Raw genomic sequence first — 26,918 nt, 5'->3', positions numbered from 1 at the left:
GTTAACATTTGAAATATTCATGGATTATTGAAAGATGTGAATTTGCAACATCTGATGCACTTAGATATTAACACTCATCAATGTGCGTAAGTTCTGCTAAATATGAAATCTGATTCAGCGGAGATTGCATTGACATTATCTACACCTATCTAACTGTCAGTGCTCCAAAAAGGCTGTCTCAGGTGTAAAAGCAGATATTGAAAACCTCTTTGAGCCTGGATAAGCTGTAGTTACTGGTCAGCTGAAACCAAAAATGCCAGCTTTATCTTTTTCAGCCAGTAAGCATGCAGCAGTGACTGGTGAATAGCAATGATTACTGTCTGTATATCACTCAAAAGAAAAAAAAAGAAGAGGAAATGATTCATAGGTGTGAAAAGAACAACAGATTCTGAATCATGAGACTCATCTTGTGTCAACTGTGTTACACAGAGATTTCATGAGGTTGATTAGCGGGTACAGAAAAGGTCCTTATTCCTCTGGCATCAACACAATTCTTGCTTTCCTCACTGAGAGTGCATTGAACTCCCGAACTCAATTATTTTGCTGAATATCATCATATACAAAACTTCCAGTACCCAAAAAGCACCATGAACCCTTCAAAATTAGAAGACGTGAGTGCTAAATCTTTCACCTGTAACTGGGTTGCAATCTGTGCCAGCAGAGTTTCTCTTTTAACTTGCCGAGATCCTTGTTCTTCCTCTGCATTTCAAGAGTCAGTTCTGATAAGAAAAAACATTATCCTGAGGTTGTATCTCGTTTGGATTCTGAATGCTTTCTTAGTTTCTGAAAGCATGGAGGAAATCCTACAGCATTTTTCTCCGTGTAGCAGATCTGCACACTCATCTAGATTAAATACTTTTATCTGTCACATATGCCAGTACTTATGGTACTGTCTGTGGTCACTTTCCCAACTGCAAGGCTGTGTGTTACAGAGCAGATCTGCTCTTGAACTACTGTAAAAGTTATGGCTGCAGACTGGCGCTGGAAGAGTTAAAACCACTGCGATTCTGCGGTATGGTCAGTGAAGTGGTTTGCAGGTCTCACCAAGCTTCAGTAACATAAATTCAGAGGAATAGTGGAAGAAAAGCTAGGAAAGTTAGTAAGTGCCCTTGGCAATTTCATGTTAGACCAGTCCAGCTGTTGAAAGGTATTTTAGTAAATCTTAAATCTTTGGTTTGTATTCATGTGTCCTGAAGGTGTCTTGGACCAGCACAGTGCCACATGAAACTATGTTTATTGCCGGTCAGCTGGTATTTGAGTCATCTTCAAAGAACTCAACTTTGCAGCATAGTTGGAAAATTATGTGCTGTGTAACTGCCTTCTGCACAATAATACTGTGCTACTATTGTAAGAAGGCATTTTTGTAGTCATTGAAGCCACTTTGGAAGGTAAAACCAAATCAGACAGATAATAAAATAGTTTCTCCCTCATTTGTAAGAAAGAGCTTCTGAAATTGCTAACTGCATAATTATGCTTACTGTTAAGTTTTGTAAAGGACTTAAAATATTTCCTACGTACATTTATGTTACTGAGGTTAATAAGGAAAGTCACTGAGACAGGAATTATTAAGAAGATAAAGGGGGATTTTTGCAGTGAGGCTCTTCCTGATGCCCCCTACTCTGCCGGGTCAACCAATGTGAGAATTGAGCATGACACAGCCACTTCTGGGGGGATAATTGTGTGTAATGAGTGTAATGAGTGCTAACCATGGGCATGAATAAAACTGACACTCAATCATGGAAGCTACAACCTTGCAACCTCATTGTGTGTGCATTACGTACACTGACAAAGTCACCCTTTTATTCTTCTGCTGGCTACCCATAGAATCACAGAATAGTTTGGGTTGGAAGGGACCTCCAAAGCTCATCCAGTGCCACCCCTGCCATGAGCAGGGACATCTTCACCAGCTCAGGTTGCTCAGAGCCCCGTCCAGCCTGGCCTGGGATGTCTCCAGGGATGGGGCATCCACCACCTCTCTGTCCAACCTGGGCCAGTGTTTCACCACCCTCAGTGTCAAAAATTTCTTCCTGGTGTCTAGCTTGACTCTTCCCCTCCTTTAGTTTAGAACCATCATCCCGTGTCCTGTCACAAGAGAAGAATGCAGGAAAAGCATTTCCCAGATGAAGCTTGTTTTCTACCAGCTTCTCCCGAAGTGCCACCAAGTGAAAGACAACTTGACACAGGGCAGAAGGGCACTCACTGTCTTTGCTCATGCTCTGATTTGACTGTGTGTGACATAAACAGCACCCAAAAAGCATCAGTGTTACCCCAGGCTAACAGCTGCAGTGATTAACTCACCCTCAGGGCTGAGTTTCTGCACTGGTTGTCTCACCTCTGATTTACATACATCCCTGGTACTTCCACAGCACATCCACCACCATTCCCCAATCCACCACAAGCTGGTAATCCACTGCTGCATTTCCATGGTGGATTTTGTCTCTTGGAGTCACAAACATGCCAAGACGTAGAGTCTGTAACCACAGAAGTGACATCTTCAGAATTTTTCTGAAAGGTGAAATACAACGCTGGAAGAGGTCTCTTAGGATGTGTCCTAGGCTTTTTTTCTTGTCTACTGTTCATGGAAATGTTATTTATTCAGGAAAGTATTAATGACATTTTCTGATAACACAGAGGCATAAAGAACCACCAATTTCTAGCATATCAGTCTATCCTATAGGAAGAATTGCAAAATTAATGCAAAATAATGCAACATTATCATTGAATTAATGTGTGATGCATGTAATTACACAATACAAAGTGTAAGGTTATGCACTCAGCCCTATTTAAGAATTTATGCTATGGCCAAGTAGGTTACCAACAGCAAATGTTTGAGAGGATAATAAAAGTAAACATATCAGCCACTGTGGACATCTGTATCTGAGATAACTGCATTGAGATGCCTTTGTAGTCAGATCTGGTTAACGGAGTTTGTGAAGCCACAAAATATCTTACCTAAAAAGACATCGGAAATACATCAGATTAAATAGACCCTAAAAGTACCTGTTTCTGTTCCTGAAGTCTTGGGAGGTAAACTCAGCCACAGGTATCTTCATGTACATAACACCCTGGCTGACTGAGCCAGTAAAATGTTTTGATGTACCAATACACCAATGCATTGCACCCATTAAAGAAGTGAACAAGATTCTAATACATATCAGGAAAGGTAATTATAGAGGAGAAAGGAGAGCATGAATGCTGTTGCACAGTGATCTGCAGTACTGAGTGTGCAATACACCACATTAATGACTGATGCTCAAGAAGGATTAAGTACTAATTGGGAAAAGCACAGTATGGGATGAGGGGAATGCAGAACAAGGCCTAGGAGGAGAACAATTTAAGTTGCAGGATACTGCACATCCCAAAATGACAGAGTATAAATCACTGTAGGTACCTTTAGGCTGGGATTGGAAAGGAGGTTCCTGACTATGAGGTTGTTTAGGAGGATTTTCCAGCAAAAGTGACTAAGCCCCAAACCAGCAGCACGTGAAATGGAGCTTGATTACTTTGTGAAGAAATGTTAGGAGGAGGCTTGACTTGGTGACCCAAGAGGATGTTCCAGTCTTGTCGTCTTATGCCAGTTTGAGTATCCAGCAGCAGAGCTGCTCAGCATGGTTTGGATGAAAGTTGAAGTGACCTACTTTGGTTAAACATACTGGAAACTTCTATCTGAAAAAGACAGATACTCCTGGAATCCATCCTTCTATTCTACTTCCACATCTCAGGCAGCCTTAATGGATATTGTTTCTGTTTTATCATGACCCGTGACTGTGACACATGGAAATCTGGAAATGTCGCGTTCTTGGGAAAAAGAGGTTTGTTCCTCTCTACATGCCTTTCCTACAGCTCAGTGTAGGACAGTTCCTTGAAGAGATGTTCTGGGAAAATGCTGCTAAACCTCCCTCAGGTTAAAATCTGTGGATTCTTAAACTAGTTAGATGCCAAAAAATCCTCATTAGTTCTCATTCATAATCATTTTGATCTTTAACAGCCAAAATCTGTTGATAAAATGACATATGACCAGATCTGTTCTGACAGAGGCATGCTTCTGCAGCAGGGTGAGAAAGAAAGAAATGAAGTTATGAGGAATGTCAGCACTGCATAACTTCTTAGCATTTCCACTTCAACATGTTCTTCCACAACAGTCTCCCTCCCTGATGCTGGAAGGTTGTCCTGAGCACCACCAGTACAACATGGGTGGGAATAAATGTTCTAGAAGGAGGAGAAGAGTGAGAGGATGTTTAGCACGGATCCTGGCTTGGGAGATGTGGAGTGGGGAGGATTTTTTTGGGTGGGGAAGAGAAGTGACAGCAAGTATATATGGAGCTTAGTCTGTGAGAAAAAAATCAAAACAATTTCTTGTCCTGAATAATTTTCCTAAATGACAGACCCAAAGTAAAATAAGGAGACATTGAGTTCCATGTGGCTATCTAATATTTACTAGTTATGCCTGTAACCCTACAGTGAGGCAAAATCAGTTTCTGTGCACGCCTTCAAATTTGTGTCTATCCAGATAAACTGTTTTCTTTCCTGACTATTTTTTCAACATTAAGAAAGTAAAGGCATGTGGTAAATGTTTAGTTCTGATTAGATTTATTTACTTCGGGGTTTTGGTTTTTTGTTTGTTTGTTTTTCTTTACTTGCTAATGTTACCTTTAGTTTGGTGTTTGCAGTCAAGAAAACAGAATTCACAAGAGGTAGCTGTGAAGTATAAACATGCAAGATGGGGCTGCTATTTGCATTTTGTGGTCTTCAGCATGGAGTCTTTGTTTTTACATAAACCATTCCCTAGAGTTAATTATCGAGTGCTACTACACGAGCACCATGACCTCTAATCGAGAGTGCATGTGGCCACCTGTGTAGGAGAACTGGTAGCCCACCCTGTGGGAATCCATTGGCTGGCCAACTGTACAGGAGTTTCACAGGCAAGGAACCATCCCAGCTGAAAGTTTGTGGTCAGTGCAGGGTACAAAGAAGTTTAATAATATGGAGCAAGATGATCTTTTCACATTTGTCCCCAGTGCCAGGAAAATGTTCCTGGGCACATTTAATCTATTAGTGTAGAAGTAGCCGTGAAGTCCTGTCTCACCCAATACTGATGCATCTCCATCACTGCAAATTTCTCAGCAGATCACAACCAGGATTGAAAGAGGTTTATGGTGATGTGTCAGGTTTTCTCTTTGTTTAAATGAAAGTGATATAGAGGGCTATCACTGTCCCTTGTGGTAAAATCACAAGTAATAGTAAAATACCTAGGCATATAACAGGCCTAGGTAAAAGTGGATTACAGTTTCACATTCAGAGAGCTCAGATGGCCAAAGCATATTATGATGGTAAAAGGAGGTCTTCAGATGAGACTTGTATTTCTGCCTAACATGAAGGGACTGTCACTGAGGGAAGCAACATCAAGACTGACAATTTTAAAATACATTAATCATTACACTAGGGCGTTTCAAGCCCATGAAACTTTTTACAGGGTGATTAAGTCTTGCTTTACCCCAAAGGAATGAGGCCTCATTCATTAAGATTCTTGTACCAATAAGTTAATGAAAATGGAACACTGATGACATGATAGCACTTTCCCAGATATCTCCTTATTTTCAAATTATGTACAAACCTAGAACTACCAAAGTCCTGTTTTCCTAGTTGTTACTGTCTATCCCTAGAGAAATGTACAACTCAAGAGTCGTAATGAGACTTGCTGCCCTGAATTAAGTAACTATTTGTTCTTTTAATGCCAAACATACTCTTATTCATTGAGGCCACTGAAGACATCCACTTTGTGAATAAAGGTTAATCTCCTTGGAGGGAATTGTAGTATTTGTATTGTATCTGGTGATTAATATAAATGAACGGTTATTTTAAAATATGGTGTGCCTCCTAATTGCAAATATTAGGTTAGATCTGCTTGCTGGAAATTAAAGCAAGTTTGGGGAGAAGGTATTACAAACATCAGTTAAAACATTCTGGGTTTTAGGGTTTTTCTAATTTCTCAAACCAGAGTAAAGGTCTATGTCCTCAAGCTTTATACTTCTACCACCAAGCAGGTGCACTCCTTGGGGCCCACCAGTTCCACTTCTTGCACAGTGGAAGGAAGAGGGAATAAGATACAACTGTATAAAGCTGGGGAAGAACGGTGTTTTTCAAGGACATACGCATCCACAGGAGATTAAACGAGAAGTTCAGGTTGTCCTAAGTTTTGAATGAGCGCTACCTTCCCTCTGCTCTCTCTGTCCCTCCATGTTTGTGTCCTCGATGCCTTTGCTTTATCTGCTCTTTCAGCAGTTCCCAACATTCTGGAAATGTGCGCTTGTGTTTTGGTTGCATCAGCTGAGAAGGCCACTATGACAAACAGGCGAGAATAGGCATGTCAGTAACAGTCATCGTCAGGACACGCAAAATCTGCAACGCGATGAGCAGAGTGCGCCGAGGAGCAGGACTCATCAGAAGGCTACAGGAGCCATAATGAGAGCTGGGGGAATACTGGAGATGGGGGCTGGAGAGTTAAGAGGGTCTGAAAGTAGCCAGACAGCCCAAGGGATCCTTAGCGAGAAGTGGAAGTGTCATTTGAGTCTGTCTCATCAACTTTGGGAACTTATGTAAGGGAGGCCAATTCTCTTTCTCGAGTCACGTGCAGCTTTGCAGAAGAGCAGCCCAGAATACATGAATAAGCACATTTGGGGACACAAGCAAAATAGAATCAAAACAACTGTCAACAAGTTACCATCTTTTTTCTTCTACTGATGTATGCTTACAGCTGGCAGCAGATACATTTAGTGTGATACTGGAGAATTCAAACCTCAGAGGAAAGTAGCTAAACCCCAACACATTTCACGCTTCTCCATATTTTTCCTGCCAGATACCTGCATAGTCCATGTGTCCCGAAGCAAATTTTGCTATTTGTATTTCCCATTATCCATCCTTGCTTGAACAGCGTCTGGGAAGCAGAGCACTCAGATAGCTGGTGCTTTTGACCAAAAATCTGGCTGTATCTATTAAACGTCCTCAACAATCATAGAAGGTTCGCCAGACAGAGATAGCACCATGTGACGAATCAAAAAGACAAATCCTGACACCAACTGTCAATCAGTCCAGTTGCCTCTGATGACTCCTAGCAGAGATGGAAATCTTTTCATCCTCATATGAGTTACTTTAAAGACAAGATGGGAGGAGAAACTGTATTCAAAATGTACTCCGAAAAAGTAATCTGCTTCCTTCTGTCACTCCAGATTTATGAGTTTCTGTATCCTGCCACAGGCTCAGTTCTTTCTTCTGAAGAGTCGAATCTTGGCACTTGGTGACTAAATCCGAGCACACATCTTGTATTAGGGGACAAGTGTGTTCGGTTCCTGTTTTAAGGTACTATATGGTGTCCATGTTGAATATATACTCAAAACTGCCAAATTTTCCCTACAATATCCACCCACAGAGGGGTAAATCTTTTTAAATACAAATAGCCAAAACCCTAATAAAACCTGGCGTACAGAAGAGGAGCAGCGGTTTCTGATGCAGCTCAAAGGAGGCTGACAACAAAAACTGGACTAAGGCGCTTTTTAAATCTGTGAAGTAAAGAATTCCCAAAAACAATAATCCAAATGAGATTCATTGGTGAGCTGTGACAGATTTTGGCATTTGTTGCAGATTTGCATCAGTAGAATTAAAAGTATTGCTTTTTGATCTATAAATGAGTCACTGGAGTGTATCAGAGGGGAACGGAATCTGATCATAATACTAGTGGTCTTCTGTAGGTACATATATCAGGGAATATGAAACTATCTCCCATTGACTTGCATGGGTGTGAGATGATTTAGAAATATGGAGCAAGAGGAATGCTAATACATTAGTTCAATCAACCTGCCCCTTGGAAACCATCCTTATGCCTTTTGTTCTAATTGTGTTTCCAGGTCGGAGATTTTTCTCTAAAAATATTGCCTAAGCATTGACTCCATTATATGAACTGCTGACAAGATGAAATATTTTTAATAGGATCCACTATATATATGTATATGTACATATATAATTTTTATTTGTGAAGATGATACTAGCGTATTGTTTGCTGAGATTTGGTCATAGTCTGGGGACTGAAGAGTAGCTGATTTTTCAAAACAAAACCTGCAGCCCTGTTAATGTAGTAGACATCAGCAGGGTAAAATACTGCCCACTTTTTGTACTACATCTGTCCTTGGTCAATAGTGTAAGTGGAGTTTTGTCAGTTGTTGAGTTCTTGCTAATAGCTAGGTAGTTATTAAAAGTCTAGAAGACATTGAGTTAAATGTAAATGGACAAGAGTGTGCAAAGGTAGGTACAACTAAATGCGTCTCTTTTCATTAATGTCGCTGTGCGAGTTGTCTGGGTTTTGTTTGGATCTTCCCTAGCCAGACTCTTGTTTAAATTAGTTCTCATTGAATATGACCAGATCTGCCCTTCCTTTACTCTTCTTCTACCTAAACTGTATTTTCTTTCTTTTTGGTTAGTTCTGGCCTTGATTATAGTAATCCCCTCTTTGACATTGCCACATATCTCTGCTGTAGTCTTCCCAGTCTTATGCCTTGAGCAAATCTCCTCCTCTTTCAACATTGCTTTGGCTTTTTGCCTTCTATGACATCTTCTCCGATCTCCATCTCATTGTATATCTTGACTTCACAATTCCCAATACACAAGCAAAATTCAAGTCTCTATCCCAAAGCCTTTTGAAACTCTTGTAATTATTTCAGTGCAAAAATGGTTTTATTTTTTGATCAAGCCACTTTCCATACAGAAGCTCTGCTTTCTGTGGGTCATAGTCATATTTTTTGGGTGAATGCGTACATGGTAACTGATACCAGGGTTTGGACTCTACTGTTAAAAACATTGATGTTTTCTGTGCTGAATTTTCATGGAGATAAAAAGAGGCACTTATATTTGTCTTTGAGGATGGACATTTTTCAAGCAGTTCTACTCTCAGTTTGTTTCCCTTCCGCTCTGGGTGTTTCTTCCAGGAGGACTTCCATGTCCCTTCTCCTCTCCTGTAATCTATGGTGTCCCACATCTAATTGTCATTCCATCCAATTTCTGGTAGTTTCAGCCAGCGCAAAATGCCTGCCGATGTCTCTCTGCTTGAAAACACAGGCAGGTGGTTGTATCTATGAACTGGCCAGGGCATGAACTCAAGCATTGTGAGCATCCCTCCTTGTTCTTGGTTTGCACATTCCCTGGGCCACCCTGTCACAGCTGGTGCCTGAGCATTCAGGGGACAGCCCTGTCTGGGGACAGAAGCCACCAACAGACCTGCCTGGGGGAGGAGTGGGGTAAGGGAGGTCAGCTGCTTGCCCTCAGGGATGGAGAACAGGTCTTGGCTTGTCTTTGTTTACTACTGTAGATGCAATTTTTAGATTGTAAAACGGTCTAGCTGCCTAGCTCTCGATTCCTTTCTCCTCTCTAGCAGACTGGCAGTAAGCATGAACTCCTAAAAATGCTCTTACAGACAACTTACACCACCAGTTTTCTCCTTTGTTTCCCCAATTTTATGTCCCTCTTGCATTACAGAAGATTTTAAACAACTCCACTTCATGGGATTGCAGCCAGGCATGCAGAATACAATTAGTAAATAAAATAATTTTCAAATTTCCACATCAGCAAAATATCTTTTGTATTTCCTGATATAAGAAAGTAGTCAAAGATGAGGTCATCATGCCTGGAAAGAAGAGTTTGCTTTGATCATGCAGTTGAGCACAGACTTGACTTGAAGGATGCTGGTAGCCAGTCCTCTATGAAGTGCTTTTCTTCTGATTTTAGTGATGCTTCTCTGCAAAACACATCTCAGAACCAGCTCTACCTGTAGACATACACTGTGGGAAGAGAGAACATTCACCTCCTTCCCATCCTTGAAAAAGAACCAGGATATCTCCCTGAGGCTTTGGGAACTAAGAAACCTTCAGAAGTAGCCACAGCTAAACCAGAGACCAAAGGGGACGTGGTGCTGAGTGGGGGCTCCATGGGAGCCAGGAGCCAATCATGGCTTTGGAAATGGGTCACTTTTTAGGACAGAAAGGAGGCACATGTGTCAGTCTTGCAAATACAGAGTGGCTCTTGTTTTGGATGTATAACCAGTAGCACTGCTGGTAAACCCTTCTGCCAAGTTTCGCTACCGAAAGGTAGAGTTTTGTCCTGCTCTTAAGTCACTTGTGTGCTCCACCAGAGGTGTGTGAAAGCTGCGAGCCCAGCCATCTGCTGTGAAGGCACATTCCGTAGTGTGCAAAATTACTAGCAGAAATCTATTTTGCAGCTTTCCTGAAAGAGGCCCTCCCAGCTGGCAGAAAGCTCTGTCACCCTGTCCTGCCCTCCCAGGGATCTGCACCTGCAAAACACACACCCCAAATTTTCACTAAGTAGGAGTCTTTTTCCCATTTCACTTAATATGAAAGTGTGATTCTGTGATGAAGCCCGGGTTGTAATAGCAAACCTAGGAAAACTAATATTAATTATTTCTTGACTCTCTGATTTAATTTTCTTGTTTCCAAGCCTACTCTCATACTGATTTTGCTTTGGTGTAATAAATTGAATGTAGGGAAGTCATTCATTACTATAGCCATTATCACTGTTTTTCTTTCTGTGGTTTTTTATCCTTTCATTTCTCTGTGGCCTTTACCTTTCCCCAGGTGTTTCATGCCATGTGTGAATGGGAATTACCTCTTAATCTTCAGTCCTGGTGGCCCAAGGGACATGATGACCAGTAGGTGGCTGAGCACAAAACTAAACACAGACTTCGGTCATGGCCAGGTGTCCCCCTCTCAGGGAACATGTAGTATCTGAGTTTTAAAGGGATCATTCCAGGGATCCTGCTCTGCCTTGACCACAAAGTTTTATTCCTGTGAGCACAGCCATAAAGGGTCAGGGCTGGTTTGGTCTCTAGGTAAACACCACAGAGCTTAAACTTCCAAAATTAGTGACTTTTTTTCTTGTGTCTAGTCATTGCATAATAGTGAGTAGAGCAGCTGATGCGGTATTGTTTGCATTTGAGTAGTGAAAATATTCCAGGGATAATACGGGTGTTTCTCACTCCTTATTGGGAGACTCTCAAGTGTGTACAGTCAGCCCAAACCTGTACAGTGTGTCTTGCTCTCCAGTTGTCTTGACACCCTCATCACCATGACAGCTAAACACGTATGTTGACTCAGCACAAAGGTAATTGTCTCTTGGCTTCTAATTAATAAACTTTCCATAGTTTCTCTAGTGCTTTTGGGGTATGTTGAGCCTTTAACATTGTTAATACAGCTGTCTTACTGGGAGAGGTTCACAACTGGACATGACTGATATCACATTTTGTCTGTCCAGACAGTAGTTTGAGAGGTCCACAACAGTTCTGATGAAGCTCTTACTATGCTGGTGAATTAGTGTTGTTTTGATGTCTGAAGAAAAACATGCAGGAACATGTTTGGCTTTATGGTGTGGCTTCAGTAGTGGAAAGAATTTATCTGCCTCCCTTCACCATCTCACCCTCCTCTCATATAGGACTTCAAGACTAAGACTTTCTGGTCAGGAAGTACTTGGTTTCCAGAGACTCCCCCTCTGATACTTTTAAGGGACTTACTTTCAAAAAGCACTGAAAGTCATCATCTAAAAAAATCTAAATTCAGTTCAGTAGTTCTTGACCAGCTCTTGGAGTGGTATGGTTTGTGTACATGTATATATGAACACAGGTGGGTAAAAAAAAGACTTGGCAATGTGAGGGATCCACCAGGTTGTGGTGAGAAGTGTCATGGGTTGTGTTTCACAGTGACAATGACATAAGTCCCCTTGTTCTGCCTGCTTTTGGGGTGCTGCAGAAGCTGCGGGTGAGGAGAGGCAGAGGCTGGCGGCTGGTCCTTGCAAGACAGGAGCTGGTGAAGCATCAGACTCCCATCTCAGTTCGACGTTCCTCTCTGAAGAGGCATTTTCATCATGTGGTCCAGCATGTCAGACTGGCAGCAAGAGCAATGTTGATGTGATGCCCTTTGCCTGCCTCCCCCTCTCAAAAGGATGTACCCATGTCAGGTCTGACATACCCCGGTGCTGGTCCAGCTTTATAGCTCCGCTGAAAACAGGGAGGGATGAATGGCAACTTAAAGTGACCTCAGAAAACTCCTATGTGACACAAAGGTGCTCTGAAGTGTAATTAATTGGCTTAATCTACCCTCCCATTACTCAAGGAGATTTACTCCTATGTAAAGTGTTGAGAACAGCACCAAGTAATCTGTCCCATTAATTATACATACCCCTTCAAACTCTGAAGTGAGAAATAGGGTGACTGTCCCCCCCACTCATGCACACATCATTGAACATGGGTGAGCACGGCTGCCATCCAGCATCAGGGAGGGTTTAGATTGGACATTAGGAAACATTTCTTCATGGAAAGGGTTGTCAGGCATTGGAACAGGCTGCCCAGGGCAGTGGTGGAGTCACCATCCCTGGAGGGGTTTAAAAGACACATAGATGAGGTTCTTAGGGACATGGTTTAGTGCTAAATTTAGGTTATGGTTGGACTCAATGATCTTTAAGGGTCTTTTCCAACCAAAATGATTCTGTGATTTTATCACTTCTATGCCTGGCGCTGCTTCAACACCACAGGCTGCACAAGAGACCGCTGAAACTTCCAGGTTAAAGGAATGTCAATGCCAGCAGTGGAGAACGGTCAGCAGTACTCTTGGCCTTACGGTAAATACCACATATTCTTCACAGTCAATGGCAAGAAAAGGCATTTTTACTCCTTAGTTTCGTCTTACCTGGTGCAACCATCACTTTTAGGATGAAACATGTTGAGCTCAAGGTCTTCTGGCCATATGGGTTGGATCAGGCCTGTCTGTAAAGGGCACCCTGGATGCCTTTGTCTGCCCTAAAGGGAGTGTGAGTGCCAGCCATGCCCCAAGGCTCAGCTTTTCAAGGTCAATCTCTGCGAGTGCTGTTCTGCATGGGCAGGGGAAATGCATGTGGTAGCTGTGAGGAGTGAAAATTGAAATAATTTACATGGAATCACTGAATTTATAGCCATTTTTGTATTTGCATATGAGAGAATTATTCCTACCACATCTTTCCATTTTTGTTTCCTGTGGAGAACATCCTCTCTCATTACCATCATTAGGTAGTTTAGAGATCTTACATAGGAAATAAGCTGAATTTGTTGTATTGTTTCTATTAATTTATATTATTTTATTTATTTATACTGTTATTTATATTTAAACAGATAAACCAGTTATTTCACCAAGCAGATTAACATGGAGTAGATAAAAATACCTGTTGGAACAAACTGGTACTATGGTGCCCCACAAACCTCTCATCTACAAATTCTAGCCTGCCTTGTAGGGTCAAACACAGTCCACTTGGGGATGTGTCTGGCTGCAGGACAGTAGATCCATATCCCCATTTCCATGTGTTTTCCTAACTGATATTGGGCAAGAAACATGAAGGAGATCAGTCCTGCTCCAACCTGTGTTCTCTCTCACCTGCCCCTGGCCACGAGGACCACACTCCATGCTTGTGGTATCATGATCATTTTGACAGCGACAAACTAAGATATCATGAGAATGGGATTATGAGATTGACTACAGGATCAAGAGAAACTGGGCTGGGAGGATATAAGCTTCTTAACCAAGCACAAATAGCTGAAATAATAGAAAAAGGGAACACAGAAAAAAAAGATCATGTAAATTGCTTTTTGCAGGAGTACTCTCTCTTGGTAAATTTTGCCCTGGGATGAAAATGTACAAAAATATATTTCCAAGGAAGGAAATAATTCTCCAGTATCAGAGAGATGGACTAGATGACCTCTTACTGTAGGTCTCTGGCTTAAACTTAAATCTCGCACTTCCTTCATGCAGTGAAAGCCCCTTTATGAGCAGTTTCTCCTTGCAGCTTCATGGATTTTGCTACAGTAAACAAAATAAATAGTTGATATTATTGTATTATGCTTGCTAGAAGTCATCAAGGTCTTCAAAGAGAAAACTGCATCTTTCCCATCTGTGCTGGGCAAAGAACAGTGCAGATGTCCACTGCCATCAGAAAACAAATAGTAAGGAAGAAAATCAGTTTCTTCTGCTGGTCGGAGATACCTGAAGAGCTTCTTGCTAGTCTGTGTCTAACAAGAACTGCCAGAGAAGTGGGTTTGAATAGGTTGAGGTGTAGGGCTTTGTTTTATCCTCCCCCCCACAAAAAAAAAACAAACCAGTATTAGATTAGAGTCCTTGATGATTCTGCCAAGTACCTCACCATGCTGCTCTGCCTGGGCTTTTCTATGCAGGTGAGTGACACAAGTGACAATTCGCTGCCACAGGGATACAATATGTTTTAACTGCTTGCTTTTTTGCATGACAGAATTCAGCGACAGGGCATGTTTTCTGGTCTGGTCCCTGTTGTTATAGAAAAACCTGCTTAGCTGGCTCCTAGGAGATTTCTCATCCACAGGGAAGCATCTTGAGGTGATGCAGGTCCCTCATATGTGCCCTCAACTGTCCTTCCTATCCTCCCATCTCCTGCAGTGGAGATGACAACACACATCTGCAGTCTGAGAACCTCCAGATGTTCGAAGGGTCCTGTGGGTTTACAAGCTCATGAGAACAGTTCCTGTATGCTCTGCTTTCTGAACCTCCTGCCTGAAAATGTGATCCTCTGCAATCAAACAGAACCAGTAGCTGAGGACCTCACTTTGGAGATGGCTTAACCCTGCCATTGAACTCGGGCAGGTGCAGCTTCATGCTCGCTCCTAGCTAAATGAAGTACAGAATTATTTTCCGTCTGCTCAGAAATGGCCTTGGACTTTCCAGTGGATTTTCAGCTCGTATTTGACGCAGCAAATGCATCAGTGAAGCAATTCACAGGAGTGTAGAAGGACTGCAGGGGCTGGACACTGTTTAACTGAATAACAGGTGGAAGGTTAAAACACATAAATGTGTATATCCTTCCATTTTTGTCAAATCAAGGTAAATATGAGAATGGAAAGGAAATTAAGGAGTAGTTGCATGGTTTAAAGGTAGAATCATAGAATCATTTTAGTTAGAAAAGAACCTCAAGATCATCAAGTCCAACGATAGCCTAACTCTAGAACTAAACCATGTCCCTAAGAATCTCATCTATACATCTTTTAAACACCTCCAGGGATGGTGACTCAAAAAATCACCACCCAAAAGTATTTTAACTTCAGCAACAGAGTTTGTAGACAGGTATTTTCAAAGACGGTTTGACCAGAAGGTGTCATCTGAAATTACACTGTCTAATTTTCCACTGTGATGACCGAAACAAAAGGAGGTGATGGAGCTGAGGAGTTGAGAAGGCAAACCACCACGGCAGTATATGTGGGTCGCAGCCTCCACTGGCAGCCCCTGCCTAGGCACCACCAGAGACGGTTCAGCTCTTCAGCATCTCCTGGGATGCCAGACTATCTCCATCATCTACAGACATCCTACGAAAAGTCCTCCAGCTTAAGCACCTCAGGGAGGCACCTGACATTAGGCTGGGTGAATCTGTTCCTTTGTGCCTTATAACTGCATAACCAGTGTCACCAGCTTTGGAAAGGCAAGAAAAAGTGAGGAAGCCCATCAAAGCATGCTGTACTGTCATTAGGGTAAATGCTTAACATCATTATGCTGGAGGAGCTGGGGTTTCTTTGAGTGTCTCTGTCATTTGATTCCTAACCTCAAGCACCAAAAAAGTGATTTGCTTTCAGAGACTGACTGCTCGATATCATGGGAAAGTGGATTTCTTTTTAAGGGGATCCATATGGACATACAAATCTGCCATTGCTTTTTGAAAACTGAATTAGTCTTTAGTTTGCTTTTATTTAAACTGAAAGCATTGCGTTAGCAACCAGAACGACTGGATATTATTAGTAACCTTTTACAGGAAATGTGGTGTGTCATGGGTTGAGCATATATTTTTCTGGAAAATGCAGTGTACAGTGAAATGGGGGAGAATAAGTAAACAAAAAGTGCTTATACCACAGTTCTCTTTATTTGAACGCCCAACAACACACCTCTGAGGTTACCTGCTCACAAAGGAAGGAGGGAATGGTATTTGAGATTTATTTTTGGCTAAAAGCATGAAGTGCAAATAGCTTTTTGTGCAAAATGTCAGCTGCATTTCTGGGAAGCAAACAACATTGCTTTAATAATCCATGGTAAATAACAACACTAAGAATGTTACTACCCATTATATACACCTGCAGGTGTATCTAGATAGACTTATGTAACTGTAGTTTGACATCCAAAATAAATATGGAAAAGTAAATCAAGAAACTGCAAAGAAGTTATTCTGGGGATGGCAGAATTAATGAAATACAGGATGAAATTCGGCTTCTGATAACAGAATTTCGATGTCCACATGGAGGTATTAATGAATGGAGGAGATGCCTGAGTTACCACTACAGTCTGAAGAGGTCTAGGGCTTGATTCAGTTCTGTCTAGCACTACTGGGGATAATATAAGGTGTCCATCCTGTTTCCCCAGCAGGCACTGACCTCCCATAATACTATGTTGTGTGGGCCAGTTTCCTCAGGATGACTTGGACATGCTTGGGTCAGTGAGCACTCGATAACTACATTTTGGCAACTGTACATAGCCTGAACGTAGCCACCTGTATTTGGTCAGGCTCCACTGTCTACATGTTTAATTTCTTTTAATGAAAATAGGGCTTAAGTTCCTCATTAGACCCTCAAGCTTTGGTGTTGAAGTCTGGAGGCAGGTACCATCCTTGAAACGTCACTGAGTTCCCTGAACACTGCCAGTCTGTTGCCTGCTGCAATACCCTGTTGTGCCCTGGTTGGATGATGGCTGGGGATACAGGAGGACATACATCTCCTGTAGGTCTGGTGCAGATGCCTCAGATAACCTCAGACAACAATAGGCACCTTTGTTAAGGTAACTGAATTGAACTTATAAAGTTCAGAAGATATTTATTCTGGATTTATTTTTCATCTCCCTTCTTCCAGCTGCTTCCCATGTCCCTAGGTTGCTACTGGGAAGGAGACACACACTGTGGCTTAGTGCAAGCTCTGTCTGTACTGGTGACATGGGCAGTGTCTCTTCAATACACACGTGGTGATTTTCAGGACACTTGTAGCAATGTGGTTATCTCTGAGGGCCCATCCTTCTATCAAGCTTGGTTGAAAATGGCTAAACTGATTGTACCAGTGACTTCTTCACCGATGGGCTCCCACCTCCTTGGTAGCATATCCACTACTCTGGTTTTCAACTACCTATCACACAACACCACGTACAATACCTCCGAGTGGGATATGAAAGATCGGTTCACCCCAGACCACCACAATGATCAAGAGGAGACCCACACAAGCTGTCAGTGACACTCCAGTATGATGGACCATCGAAGAAACAATTAGCTTTAATCTCACTGTACTTCAGAGCAGGGTGGTACTCAGTGCAGCAATAGGTAATTCAGTAGTTCATAGCGGACACAGGCATCTGCTGTGCTACCAACTGCTTTCATTTATAATCATGGTGATTGCAAAGAGTACTTTACTAAACAGCACTGACAAGACACTTCAAATGCATTGTCACCAGAGTGATTAAGAGCAGACTGGTTTTCAAAGTTCCATCTCATGTATTTTGAATATTTGAAGTAAGGAAGAACAGGGTGGGGGGATGATAGCAAAAGCTTCTGTCTCTTTGGTAAGGTGCAGTACTTATACCATTTATTTTGATCTAACAGACTGTATCCATTTAAAATACTATCAGAAAGACAGAAACCAGGAGACTAACAAGTATTTCTAGTAGTATCAGGAGATCACAGAGCTGGCACCCACCCACCTTGAACAGGCAGAAGATGAGCTGATACCAGTCAATTTGGCCCTGGTTCATTTTCAGTAAATATATTTTAGTTAATATGGGTTTGAGTCACCTTTGCCTCATTCCCGTCATTCCAGGCATCTACCTCCAGTGTGAGCTTCTTGCCCTTGTCTGTCCAGCACAAATGCTGTAATTCATTCCTTCACAGCCCACGAGCAGGTGTAATGTCCCATAGACAGCAACTGGTGATCAGCCTTCAAGATGTATTACTAGGAATAGCCTTCTAGAAGAAGCTGTTTTTATTTATTGGATATAATTACATTTACTGGGCGGGGATGAGGGGGGCGGCGGGGAAGGAGGTTTAAATCATCAAATATGTCACCCAAATGTGTAGCTGTGTCTAATCTTGCCATGCACTACCAATAACAGTCAACAGTTCTGAAGTTGCCAACTCATGTCCAGTCTTTCATTCCCCAGAACCCCCAAGTCCTTCTCCACAGGGCTGCTCTCAATCCCTTCATCCCCAACCTGTATTGATACCAGAGTTTGCCCCAACCCATGTGCAGGACCTTGCACTTGGCCTCATTGAACATCATAAGGTTTGCATGGGTCCACTTCTGGAGCTTGTCCAGATCCCTATATATATTATATGCTATGAAATGTAAATAACAAGATTTACACTGAGTAAAAAACAAAAAGGTGCCGGAAACATTCTTCCTGCAGTCCTTTTCTACATGTAAGCAGTACCTTTCTGAATGTCAATTGATGTTGCAATTAGTGATTTTCTCCCAAGATGGAATACTGGCAATTACAGGAAAATCATAATACCACTGCTTATGAGAATATTTTTACTATGTAACTTCCAATGAAAATTTTATCACATACTCTGTTTCTAAGCTTGGCCTTTTTCATATTTTGGGAGTTTGGAGGGGGAAAGGGAATGTCAGAGTGTGTTATTGCCTATGCTATATTTCTGCACCTGAAATTAATGTGTTCAGAAATGTCTGCAGACCTCCTCTTCCTACTGAAACCACCTGTTATCAGAGATAGTTCCACAAATGCTGGTGGTACAGTGGCACAGATGAGATGAGACTCAGACCCTTCTGCTTCCAAGACCAAACATTCGCCCTTCTTTATTAAGGGTCATTGATTTCCTTTTAACTTTATTCATTGCAGGTGCTCAACCTGTTCCTGGCCTTGCTGCTAAGCTCTTTCAGCGCTGACAACCTCTCAGCACCAGATGAGGATGGGGAGATGAACAACCTGCAGCTTGCTTTTGCTCGGATCAACAGGGGTCTTCAGTATGTGAAACGCACGACATGGAATTTTTGCTGCAGTGTTCTCCGGCACCCCAAGACGACGGCTGAAAAGAAGGCAATGATGAAGCTTGCTGCCCAGAACACAGGTGCCCTTAACAATTGCATGAACAGTCACACAACTGCTGAGCTCGGCAAAGACATGGAGAATCACAAAGAGAACCACGCTGAGGATGGGATGACTAAAAGTGGGGAGAAACACCTAGGAATTACAGACAACGATGATTTTATGACCAATCCTGACCTTTCAATTTGTGTTCCTATTGCTGTGGGAGAGTCGGATATTGAGGAGGAAGATGAGGAGCAAAGCACCTTTACGGAAATGGAGCAGGTAGGCAACTAAAATGTTTGCTGGTTGCAGCTTATTAAGATGGCTTTTGTTCCCTCCCTTGCTCTGGATCCATGGCTCATGATGCAAATGTCCTATGGCCTAATCCTGCCTTTGATATGTTGTTAACTTCAGAAGAAGTTACACGTGCATATCTAAGAGCAAAATTCTGTCTCCAACAAGAGGCATTCCCTTGGTATTCTTTGTGCTTGTCTAGATGAAATCTTCTAACCAGAACAATTAAACCCTTTCCCACACAGGAGCCTGTGTTTTTATTTTCAGCTGAATCATGGGAATGTTACAGAACAAATCTTAGGTCCTCTGACTATGACGGAATTTTCTCAGTGCGCAAAAATAGGCAATGGCTTTGTTTGATTTGTGCAGCAAGAGTTGAGGGCCAGGTAGTTCTCTTAAAAATAGAGCGAAGTGGAGGCTGATATGACAAGACACCAGAGAAAGAGAGAAGATATGTAATTGTATGTATTCAGACAGAAAAATTAGTTATTTGCCTTTTTTTTTTGGTATGACGTTGCAGATTTTCATATTCCCCAGAGCACTCAGTAGTAAAGGCTGAAAAATTCTGTATGGTTCAGAGTATTGGTGTAAAGCGCAGAAGAAAAATCTTCATGGGCACACTTTTCTTTTTCTTCTTCTCCTCCTCTCCCCATTCTAACAGCTTTTTCTCTCGTCTTCATGCACCGTAGGTAGTTAATGTTTTCCAGCCTTGATCCAGCATCCTCTGAGTCCAGCTGAGACCTGTGGAGCTCAGCAGGCACTGGATCAAAGCCGCTGTTTGGATCCAGCTGTCAGGAGGGATCCCCAATCTCTTGGTTGAGGGGAAGACAGTTTTGAAGCAAAGCTGTCCTTAAGAACTGTCCTAAAAAAACCCTGAGGAAGGAGTCTCTGTCAGGAGATGGGCACAAATTGACTGATAAATGTTAATTTCTCCTGCTTCTTGGTGGAAATACTTTCAGTGTTTATTTGTCTGCTCACCAGCAAGTCTTACACATTGACCATCTCCTTGGGGAGCTGAAGGGTAAGGCGTCAGAAAACTCTATGATCAAGTCCCGCTGTCCAAATGGACACCTAGGTAACAAAAAAAGAAGTCTAAAAGTTTTGGTAAATGCTTGTAGGAGATGTTTTGTATCGTATTTGAGGAACAGTTCTATTGAAATGACCTGCGGATCAATGTGGGTAGCATGGTTAATACCTGTTTTTTCCTTGAAGTAATTTTCTTTTCCCAGCGTTGTATTAAACCTACAAGCAGCGTACACTTGAAAAGTGAAACATAAATATAGCAGATGGGTTTCTTAGTATTAACTGGTCTGCAAATACTGAGTAGCGTAAATGAGTATAATAGCATGTAAATGTGTTTAATTCTGGAGGTTATTTTTTCCTTTTTTTGTTTTTTCTTTTAAAGGTATCTATACCTTTCTGCTACATCTGACAGAGGGTCACAATCTTTAAATTTCTCAGGCTTTCCTTTCACAGTACAAAGCAAAAGTTTGTTGAAACTTTGCACATAAGTGTCCGTGAGGTCTGGACGCTTGTATGTGTGTGTCAGTGTGTGTATGCACAGGTGTGTATGTTGTATCACTGTATTCACATAGCAATGTTCACAATTGCAAGCTAAGCTGCAACATAAAGCATGGAGGGTTTGGGATTTTTACAGTTTACGGTACCTTAAAAGTATAGAGATGTGGATTTCTATTTAGCTGCATAATGTGTCCATGCAGGTGCTGGCATGTATACTAGTAGATGGGACAGGTAGTCATCTATTTTATTCTGTACAGTAAGTGTGGAATTAGGCCTTTAGTGAGATCTGTTGGAGTCATGAGGGAGAGAACTGATGTAGAAATGTAGGCATTCTAGTGAAATGGAACATTGTAAATAAAAGTTGATTTTAAAATATTAAGAAAAGTTCTTCAAATTATTTCTATAATATTGAAATATTATCATATATGATACAACCATTGAGGATTCAGAATTAAACCAAGTAGGAGAAGTAAACCAAAATACTCCATCTTCACGCTGTACCTTTTCACAAAATTTTCAATAAGCGCTAGGTTAACATTGTCACATTTTCACCAGATGTTTGGATTGCAAGTGAAATAATGTAGTTCACTGCTAATGTGTGCATTAAATAGAAGGCGTGGAGTTGTGGAATGTATTAATTAGCTTTGTCACTAGTGTTTTCCAGGCTTTGACAAACAGCTGCTGCAGGTCACTGCTGTTCCCCTGTGCAAATTTCTAGAGAGGAAAATGTGTGTATGTGGGGGGGTTCTAACTCAAAGACTCAAAATACATTGGCATAATAACTAAATAAAAATAGGAAGATGCATAACAGCAGAAATTATAATTGCATGATGAGCTTTGCATTTGCTTTCCTGCAAAACCCTGGTAAACTTGCACAGCTGTAAAAGTCTCCATAAGGAGCAGAGCCATGAGAAAGCAAATCCTGAATGATTCGAAGATCTACAATTTTTAATGGTGCCCGTTCCAATGATCTATGATCTCTGGACCCACAAAATAAAACCCTCTCTTGGTCAAGGTTACTGCAGAAGTTATTGCACCTGGAGGTCAGCATGAAATCCCAGTTCCCTGGATGTCAAGTTGTGAGAATTACAGCGTGCTGACCTTTGTATCAAGGGCAGCCCTGTGGGACTCTGAGCAATAAACTTCCCCATTCACTCACTTTAACCCTGCAAGCCCCAAATCTGAGGGGGTTCTCACCTCCTTCCCTCCATGATGGCCACAATAACCACGGCAGAGCTCGCAAAGGAAGAACAACATGAACAAGAGCAAAATTTACATGATTGCTCTGAAAGGGCACAATTACGGTGAAGTATCTTTTTGTGTGGAGGGCATCACACAGAAACGAAACAAGGACTATCGAGGCTACACTAAACATTCAAATCTATTCTAACTTCCCCCTAATTATAATCCATATTTTTACATATTTAAATATTTTAGCATGTACAAAGAGAGTGTGATATGTATATTTACTTCTCAGGAGAAGACAATGTACCCTGCTTCACTTTATAGTTGTTGGCTGACCTAGAATTTTGCAGCCCTTTGGCAGCATTGCCAGAACCTGCCTTCCTCCTCCTGCAAGGAGATTTGGTGCGATAGAGAGGAGGAGAAAGGAGATGCATATATAGGGAGTTTATGTATTCATGCCTTGCAAGTGCAAGGCTAGGTAAATCTACTCAGTCCCTACACATCCTTTACACTTTCTCTGTCAGTTGAAGATCCTGGACCATATTCTGTTCATCATGCACTCACATCAGTCCAGACTCATCTGTTGTGTTCAGGAGGATAAAGGGAGGCTGCTCTCAAGCAAAATCATGAAGTTGTTGATCCCAATGATGGATTTTAGGGTGGTGATCAGCTCAGTTTACAGGTCCTGTACCAGTGCTGTGCTCTTCTCAGAAAGTCACAAAACTACTCTAAGCCATTGTGGCTATGAGAAATGGGCTCCACAGTGTTATACGCAGCAGTTTGAAATTTCAGATTATGAGAAAACCTTTTGTGACTGCACAGTTTCCTCTGAGTAATAGAAATGTCTAAGTTTAAATTTCAGCTGCCATTTCTATTATCAAAGCTTACACTGGCAGCAGCCGTCTTCCTGAAAGCTCCCAATTTGTGGCACTGTCATTGGCACATCACTCGAAGGAGTGAGACCACCTGATAGCTTCTAAATCTCCTTTGATTACTGAGATGCAAGTGAGATGCTCTTCCGACTCAGAGAGGCAGGAGGCACGTGCCTGTAGCCCACACATATGGTGAAAGGATCAGAAAAAAGCTGAACAATAGAAGTCAGGACAGGTGCAAGAAGCTGGCAGAAGAGGAGTGAGGATGAGAAAGGACCACCTTGAACTTCATTAATTAATCTCTATTGTGTGACAGGTGTCGATGCCAGTCACTGCAACATTATGACTTAGGGCTTTACCTAAAGCCCTTCCTTGCCCTGCTTGTAGTGATGGAAAGTGTTTCCCTGTCAGTACACAAGATTTTTTCAGTATTTGAAGAGAAGTTTAACAGTAGAATGAGAACAAGAATAATCATAACAAAAATTATCATCCACCTGATCATACTTTGGACATAGTGTCCAAATAACTTTCTATTACATGAAAACTGTCTTCCTTTTTACTTTGTCTTTGAGAGGTATCATCCTATATATGGGTTGTCCTACCAGGAATAAAGCTCCCAAAATCTCAGCAGAAACCACAGCAGCATGTTGCATCTTCTCAGGACTCTTTTGGGTTCTCATTGTGGCTTCCTAGATGATTATAATGTGCAAATTTATTTTTTGAACCTCCGTAGAGTGTCTTGTAATTGCTTATAAAGACCATCTTTTTGTATGTGACATCAACTTTCAGTCTCCTGAAGGAGTAAGAAACAAATAATGGGGACAGTAAGGTGATGGAATGATTCATTGCTCATAGTCCAGTCCACCTGATGCAGTGGATCCTACCAGAGTTTACCTGCACTTTATTTATGTTGAAAATTTCAGACATCAGAAGGGTTTGCACTATTTACATTTGATATATAAGTCCAAAGCTTAAATCTTCAAAATTCCTACTTTAATATTGCTTAACCTTCTAGGTGTCCAGAGGTCTAGCCCAGAATAGTGTATGCCTTTTTCACACTAACATCACTTTGTGATTCAGAGGTATCCTGTGACAGACTAAAAAGAGGTTCCAAATGAGTAACTCCGGGTGTCCTCAAAGAGTTTCCAAAGTACAGTGTCCTGCACTTCTGCCATTGAAATCTGTCTCATTTCTATTACCGCAGGCTTCAACAATGTCCAGGTCTTTATGCATGGGATCTGGATCCTTTCCTGCATTGACGAGTTCCTACAGTTTGCAAAATGCATTAGTACAACCTCATAAAATGGCTCTACATTTTCCTTGTTGTTTGAGTCAGCCCAGCAGGGTGGTTATTGCTTTCTCCCCTTTCTTATATTTAATTACTGCATCTTCTGCCTTACTCGAACCACTGCCCTTGAGTTGAGCTGACTGTAGTGTGCCACAGAAAAGAAAATCCATGCTGTGGTGGCTGATGGCTCTTGGTCACATCTCGCATTCGCCATCTCTGCCGTGTCAAAGCCAGGCACGGATGCTGCTTTCCGCAGAGATAACACCTTTGTATTTTCACATGCGGCGCAGTGCCGAGCCAGCAGCACTTGCCTGCTTGTCTCCAGAAAATGCCATTATTGATTTGTTCCGACGGAGTGGCTAATTGGGTCATATGGAAAGTGCTGGCTGCCTGCTGTAGGACGGAGCGTTTTGCAGCTTCTTACCCCATCCTCGGCACCAGGCACGCACACCACGGGAGATCTGACTTTCCGTGTGCAGCCGCCAAGCCCCAGCTGGCTCATTTGTGCCATCCCGAGACCTCAGAGCTGGTGGAGGGCTTGCCCACTCTCTTGCCCGAGGCTTACCCATGGCTGTTGAAATCCTTAAATACCAGAGAGTTGTTGCTGTGCCTGCTGTGCCTTCCCGTGACCTGACAGGGAACATTGCCTGTGGGAAGGGGATAACGCCTTTTGTCGTCTCTCGGGGTTTCCCACCTGCACAGCTGCACTTCTCTGTGCTCTTCCTAGATCCCCCCAAGGCAGAGCAGCACCTCTGCTGTGATTTTTCAAGAGGTTTGGGTCTGCACAGAGGACCCAAGGGGTGCAAGTTGCCTGGATTTTGCACCCAGGGCGATTATTCATTGCTGTAGAGCACGCCATGCATTCTCAGTCGTATTCCATTTTTTAATTTATCCTCAGTTGGCAGTTCTTCCCTCATGTATACCCTTGCATGGGCTCCACCACTACATTTGCCACGAAAATCGGTTTTCCAGACTTTAAAGGAGTGACTGCCTCTGTACATGTCAATGACAGAGCTGACTGCCACCACAGTCTCTGTTCAGTGGTACAGTTTCTATATTGCTCTAAACTGAATCAAACCCCCAAGCTTTTATTCTGTTCTTCCCCATATTTACTTCAGAATTACCCACTCATTTTATTTCATTTGACAAGGTAAAACTATTTCTGATAGGCTTTTTTTGTTTTGCATGTTTCTACCAGCAAGAGATTCATAATTTTGAGATCAGAGAGGAACATTAGGATCTTCATGGTTTAGCTCTCTCATAACACTGAGTCAAAGCCAGTAATTTCTGCACAGAGCTTGTTAAGTTTATTTTAGCTGTGATACATCATTTGTAAGGCAGAGAAAAGATGAAATGTCTCAGGTAACAGAGAGTTCACCATCTGCATCTGGACCCACATCTGTTTCCTTTGTATACAGTGGAAATTTCACTGTACAATTTCTGTGCATTACTGACCTGCTCCTAAACCTGAAGTGATCCTGTAAAAGTCAATAGAATTATTCCAGGTTGACATAACTGTAGCTGAAATTATTGAAAATTGCTATGAAAATGGCAGTGCTTAAAGATTTTGATATAAAATTTTTTGTGGCAGTGTCTTATGCTCCCAATAATTCTGATGTCTATAAATCAGCGATACTATGAAGTCATGTGTTTATTTGACAGGGCACATTAATTTCAACCTTTTACTGCAGGAAATATACTTTATTGTCAGGAACCATAATGCCCTTTCAGACAGTATTTATATTCCATGTGCTTTCAGTTCCAGTCTGTGGGACACGTTCTCTTTTAGTGCAACTGGATAAAATACCTCTGAAGTCAGTTGATGACTCCCCAGTTCTTACTGGCAGGAGAGTGAGCCCATGTGTATACATGCATGCAGCATGCAATAAATCTTACAACATCCTTTTTGTCAGCTTTATTTGGGCCCATATTTTATGATCATGAAGTAAGATAGCAGGGTTCTTTTTCATTATTATTAGGTATGTGGCTTGCCTGGATTCCTTGCTTCTCAAACTGTATGTTTTGCTTTGCGTTTCCTGAAAACTGTGTAGAACTCAATTATTTTCTATTTGTTTTGGGCAATAAAATAGAGTATTTCTGTATTTATCATTTTCAGAAGAAGAGCAGCAAAGCCATTAGAAAAAGGACTGTAAGCCACAGCAGCAGATTTAAAGCCACAGTTAGTGACCGTGATGATGTTTGTCTGGTGAAGTTTTTAGTTCGTTTTTATCCAAAATGAAAGAAAAGACCAAGGCAGGATGGTTCCTGGGGAGTTTTTGCTGTTAACAGCCCCTGCTGAGCAGCTGTGGTGTCTGTCCAGTCTTAGCCATTCTGAATCTGAAGGGACAGATTCTTGTATTTTTATCCAGATTTGAATGTCTTAATCTTTGGGTTTACACATAGAAAGATACTCGCATTTGTTTTATTTCAGTACGATGGGGCAGAAGGAGAAGACTGTGTCAGGTCCCTGCTGACATGATTAGAACAGTCACACTGCGAACAAAGGTTTTTAGGATGCTTATTCAGGACGCGGTGGCAGGGAAATATATTTGTCCATAGCATAACGCCTGAGGTGCAGGAAACACAGGGAGCTGATGGAGGAGAGAAAGAGGGGGGAGAATTTAACACACACACACAAAAAAGCCTGGC

At 41.9% G+C, this 26,918-nt stretch overlaps 1 protein-coding gene across 8 annotated transcripts in view; it reads left to right on the top strand.

The window, feature by feature from the left end:
* The window catches only part of SCN5A (sodium voltage-gated channel alpha subunit 5), a 216,986-nt gene that overhangs the window by 124,051 nt on the left and 66,017 nt on the right, over window positions 1-26,918 (top strand). For all 8 annotated transcript variants that reach the window (XM_071805348.1, XM_071805346.1, XM_071805345.1 and 5 more), the window contains one exon: window positions 18,921-19,391. In XM_071805348.1, coding sequence (XP_071661449.1) covers window positions 18,921-19,391 — 471 coding nt within the window. The remainder of the gene's footprint in view (window positions 1-18,920; window positions 19,392-26,918) is intronic.

The sequence above is a fragment of the Patagioenas fasciata genome, chromosome 2, assembly GCF_037038585.1.
Source record: "Patagioenas fasciata isolate bPatFas1 chromosome 2, bPatFas1.hap1, whole genome shotgun sequence".
Lineage (NCBI taxonomy): Eukaryota > Metazoa > Chordata > Aves > Columbiformes > Columbidae > Patagioenas > Patagioenas fasciata.
Note: the sequence above shows the minus strand (reverse complement) of the source record. Positions and strands in the feature narration are given on the sequence as shown.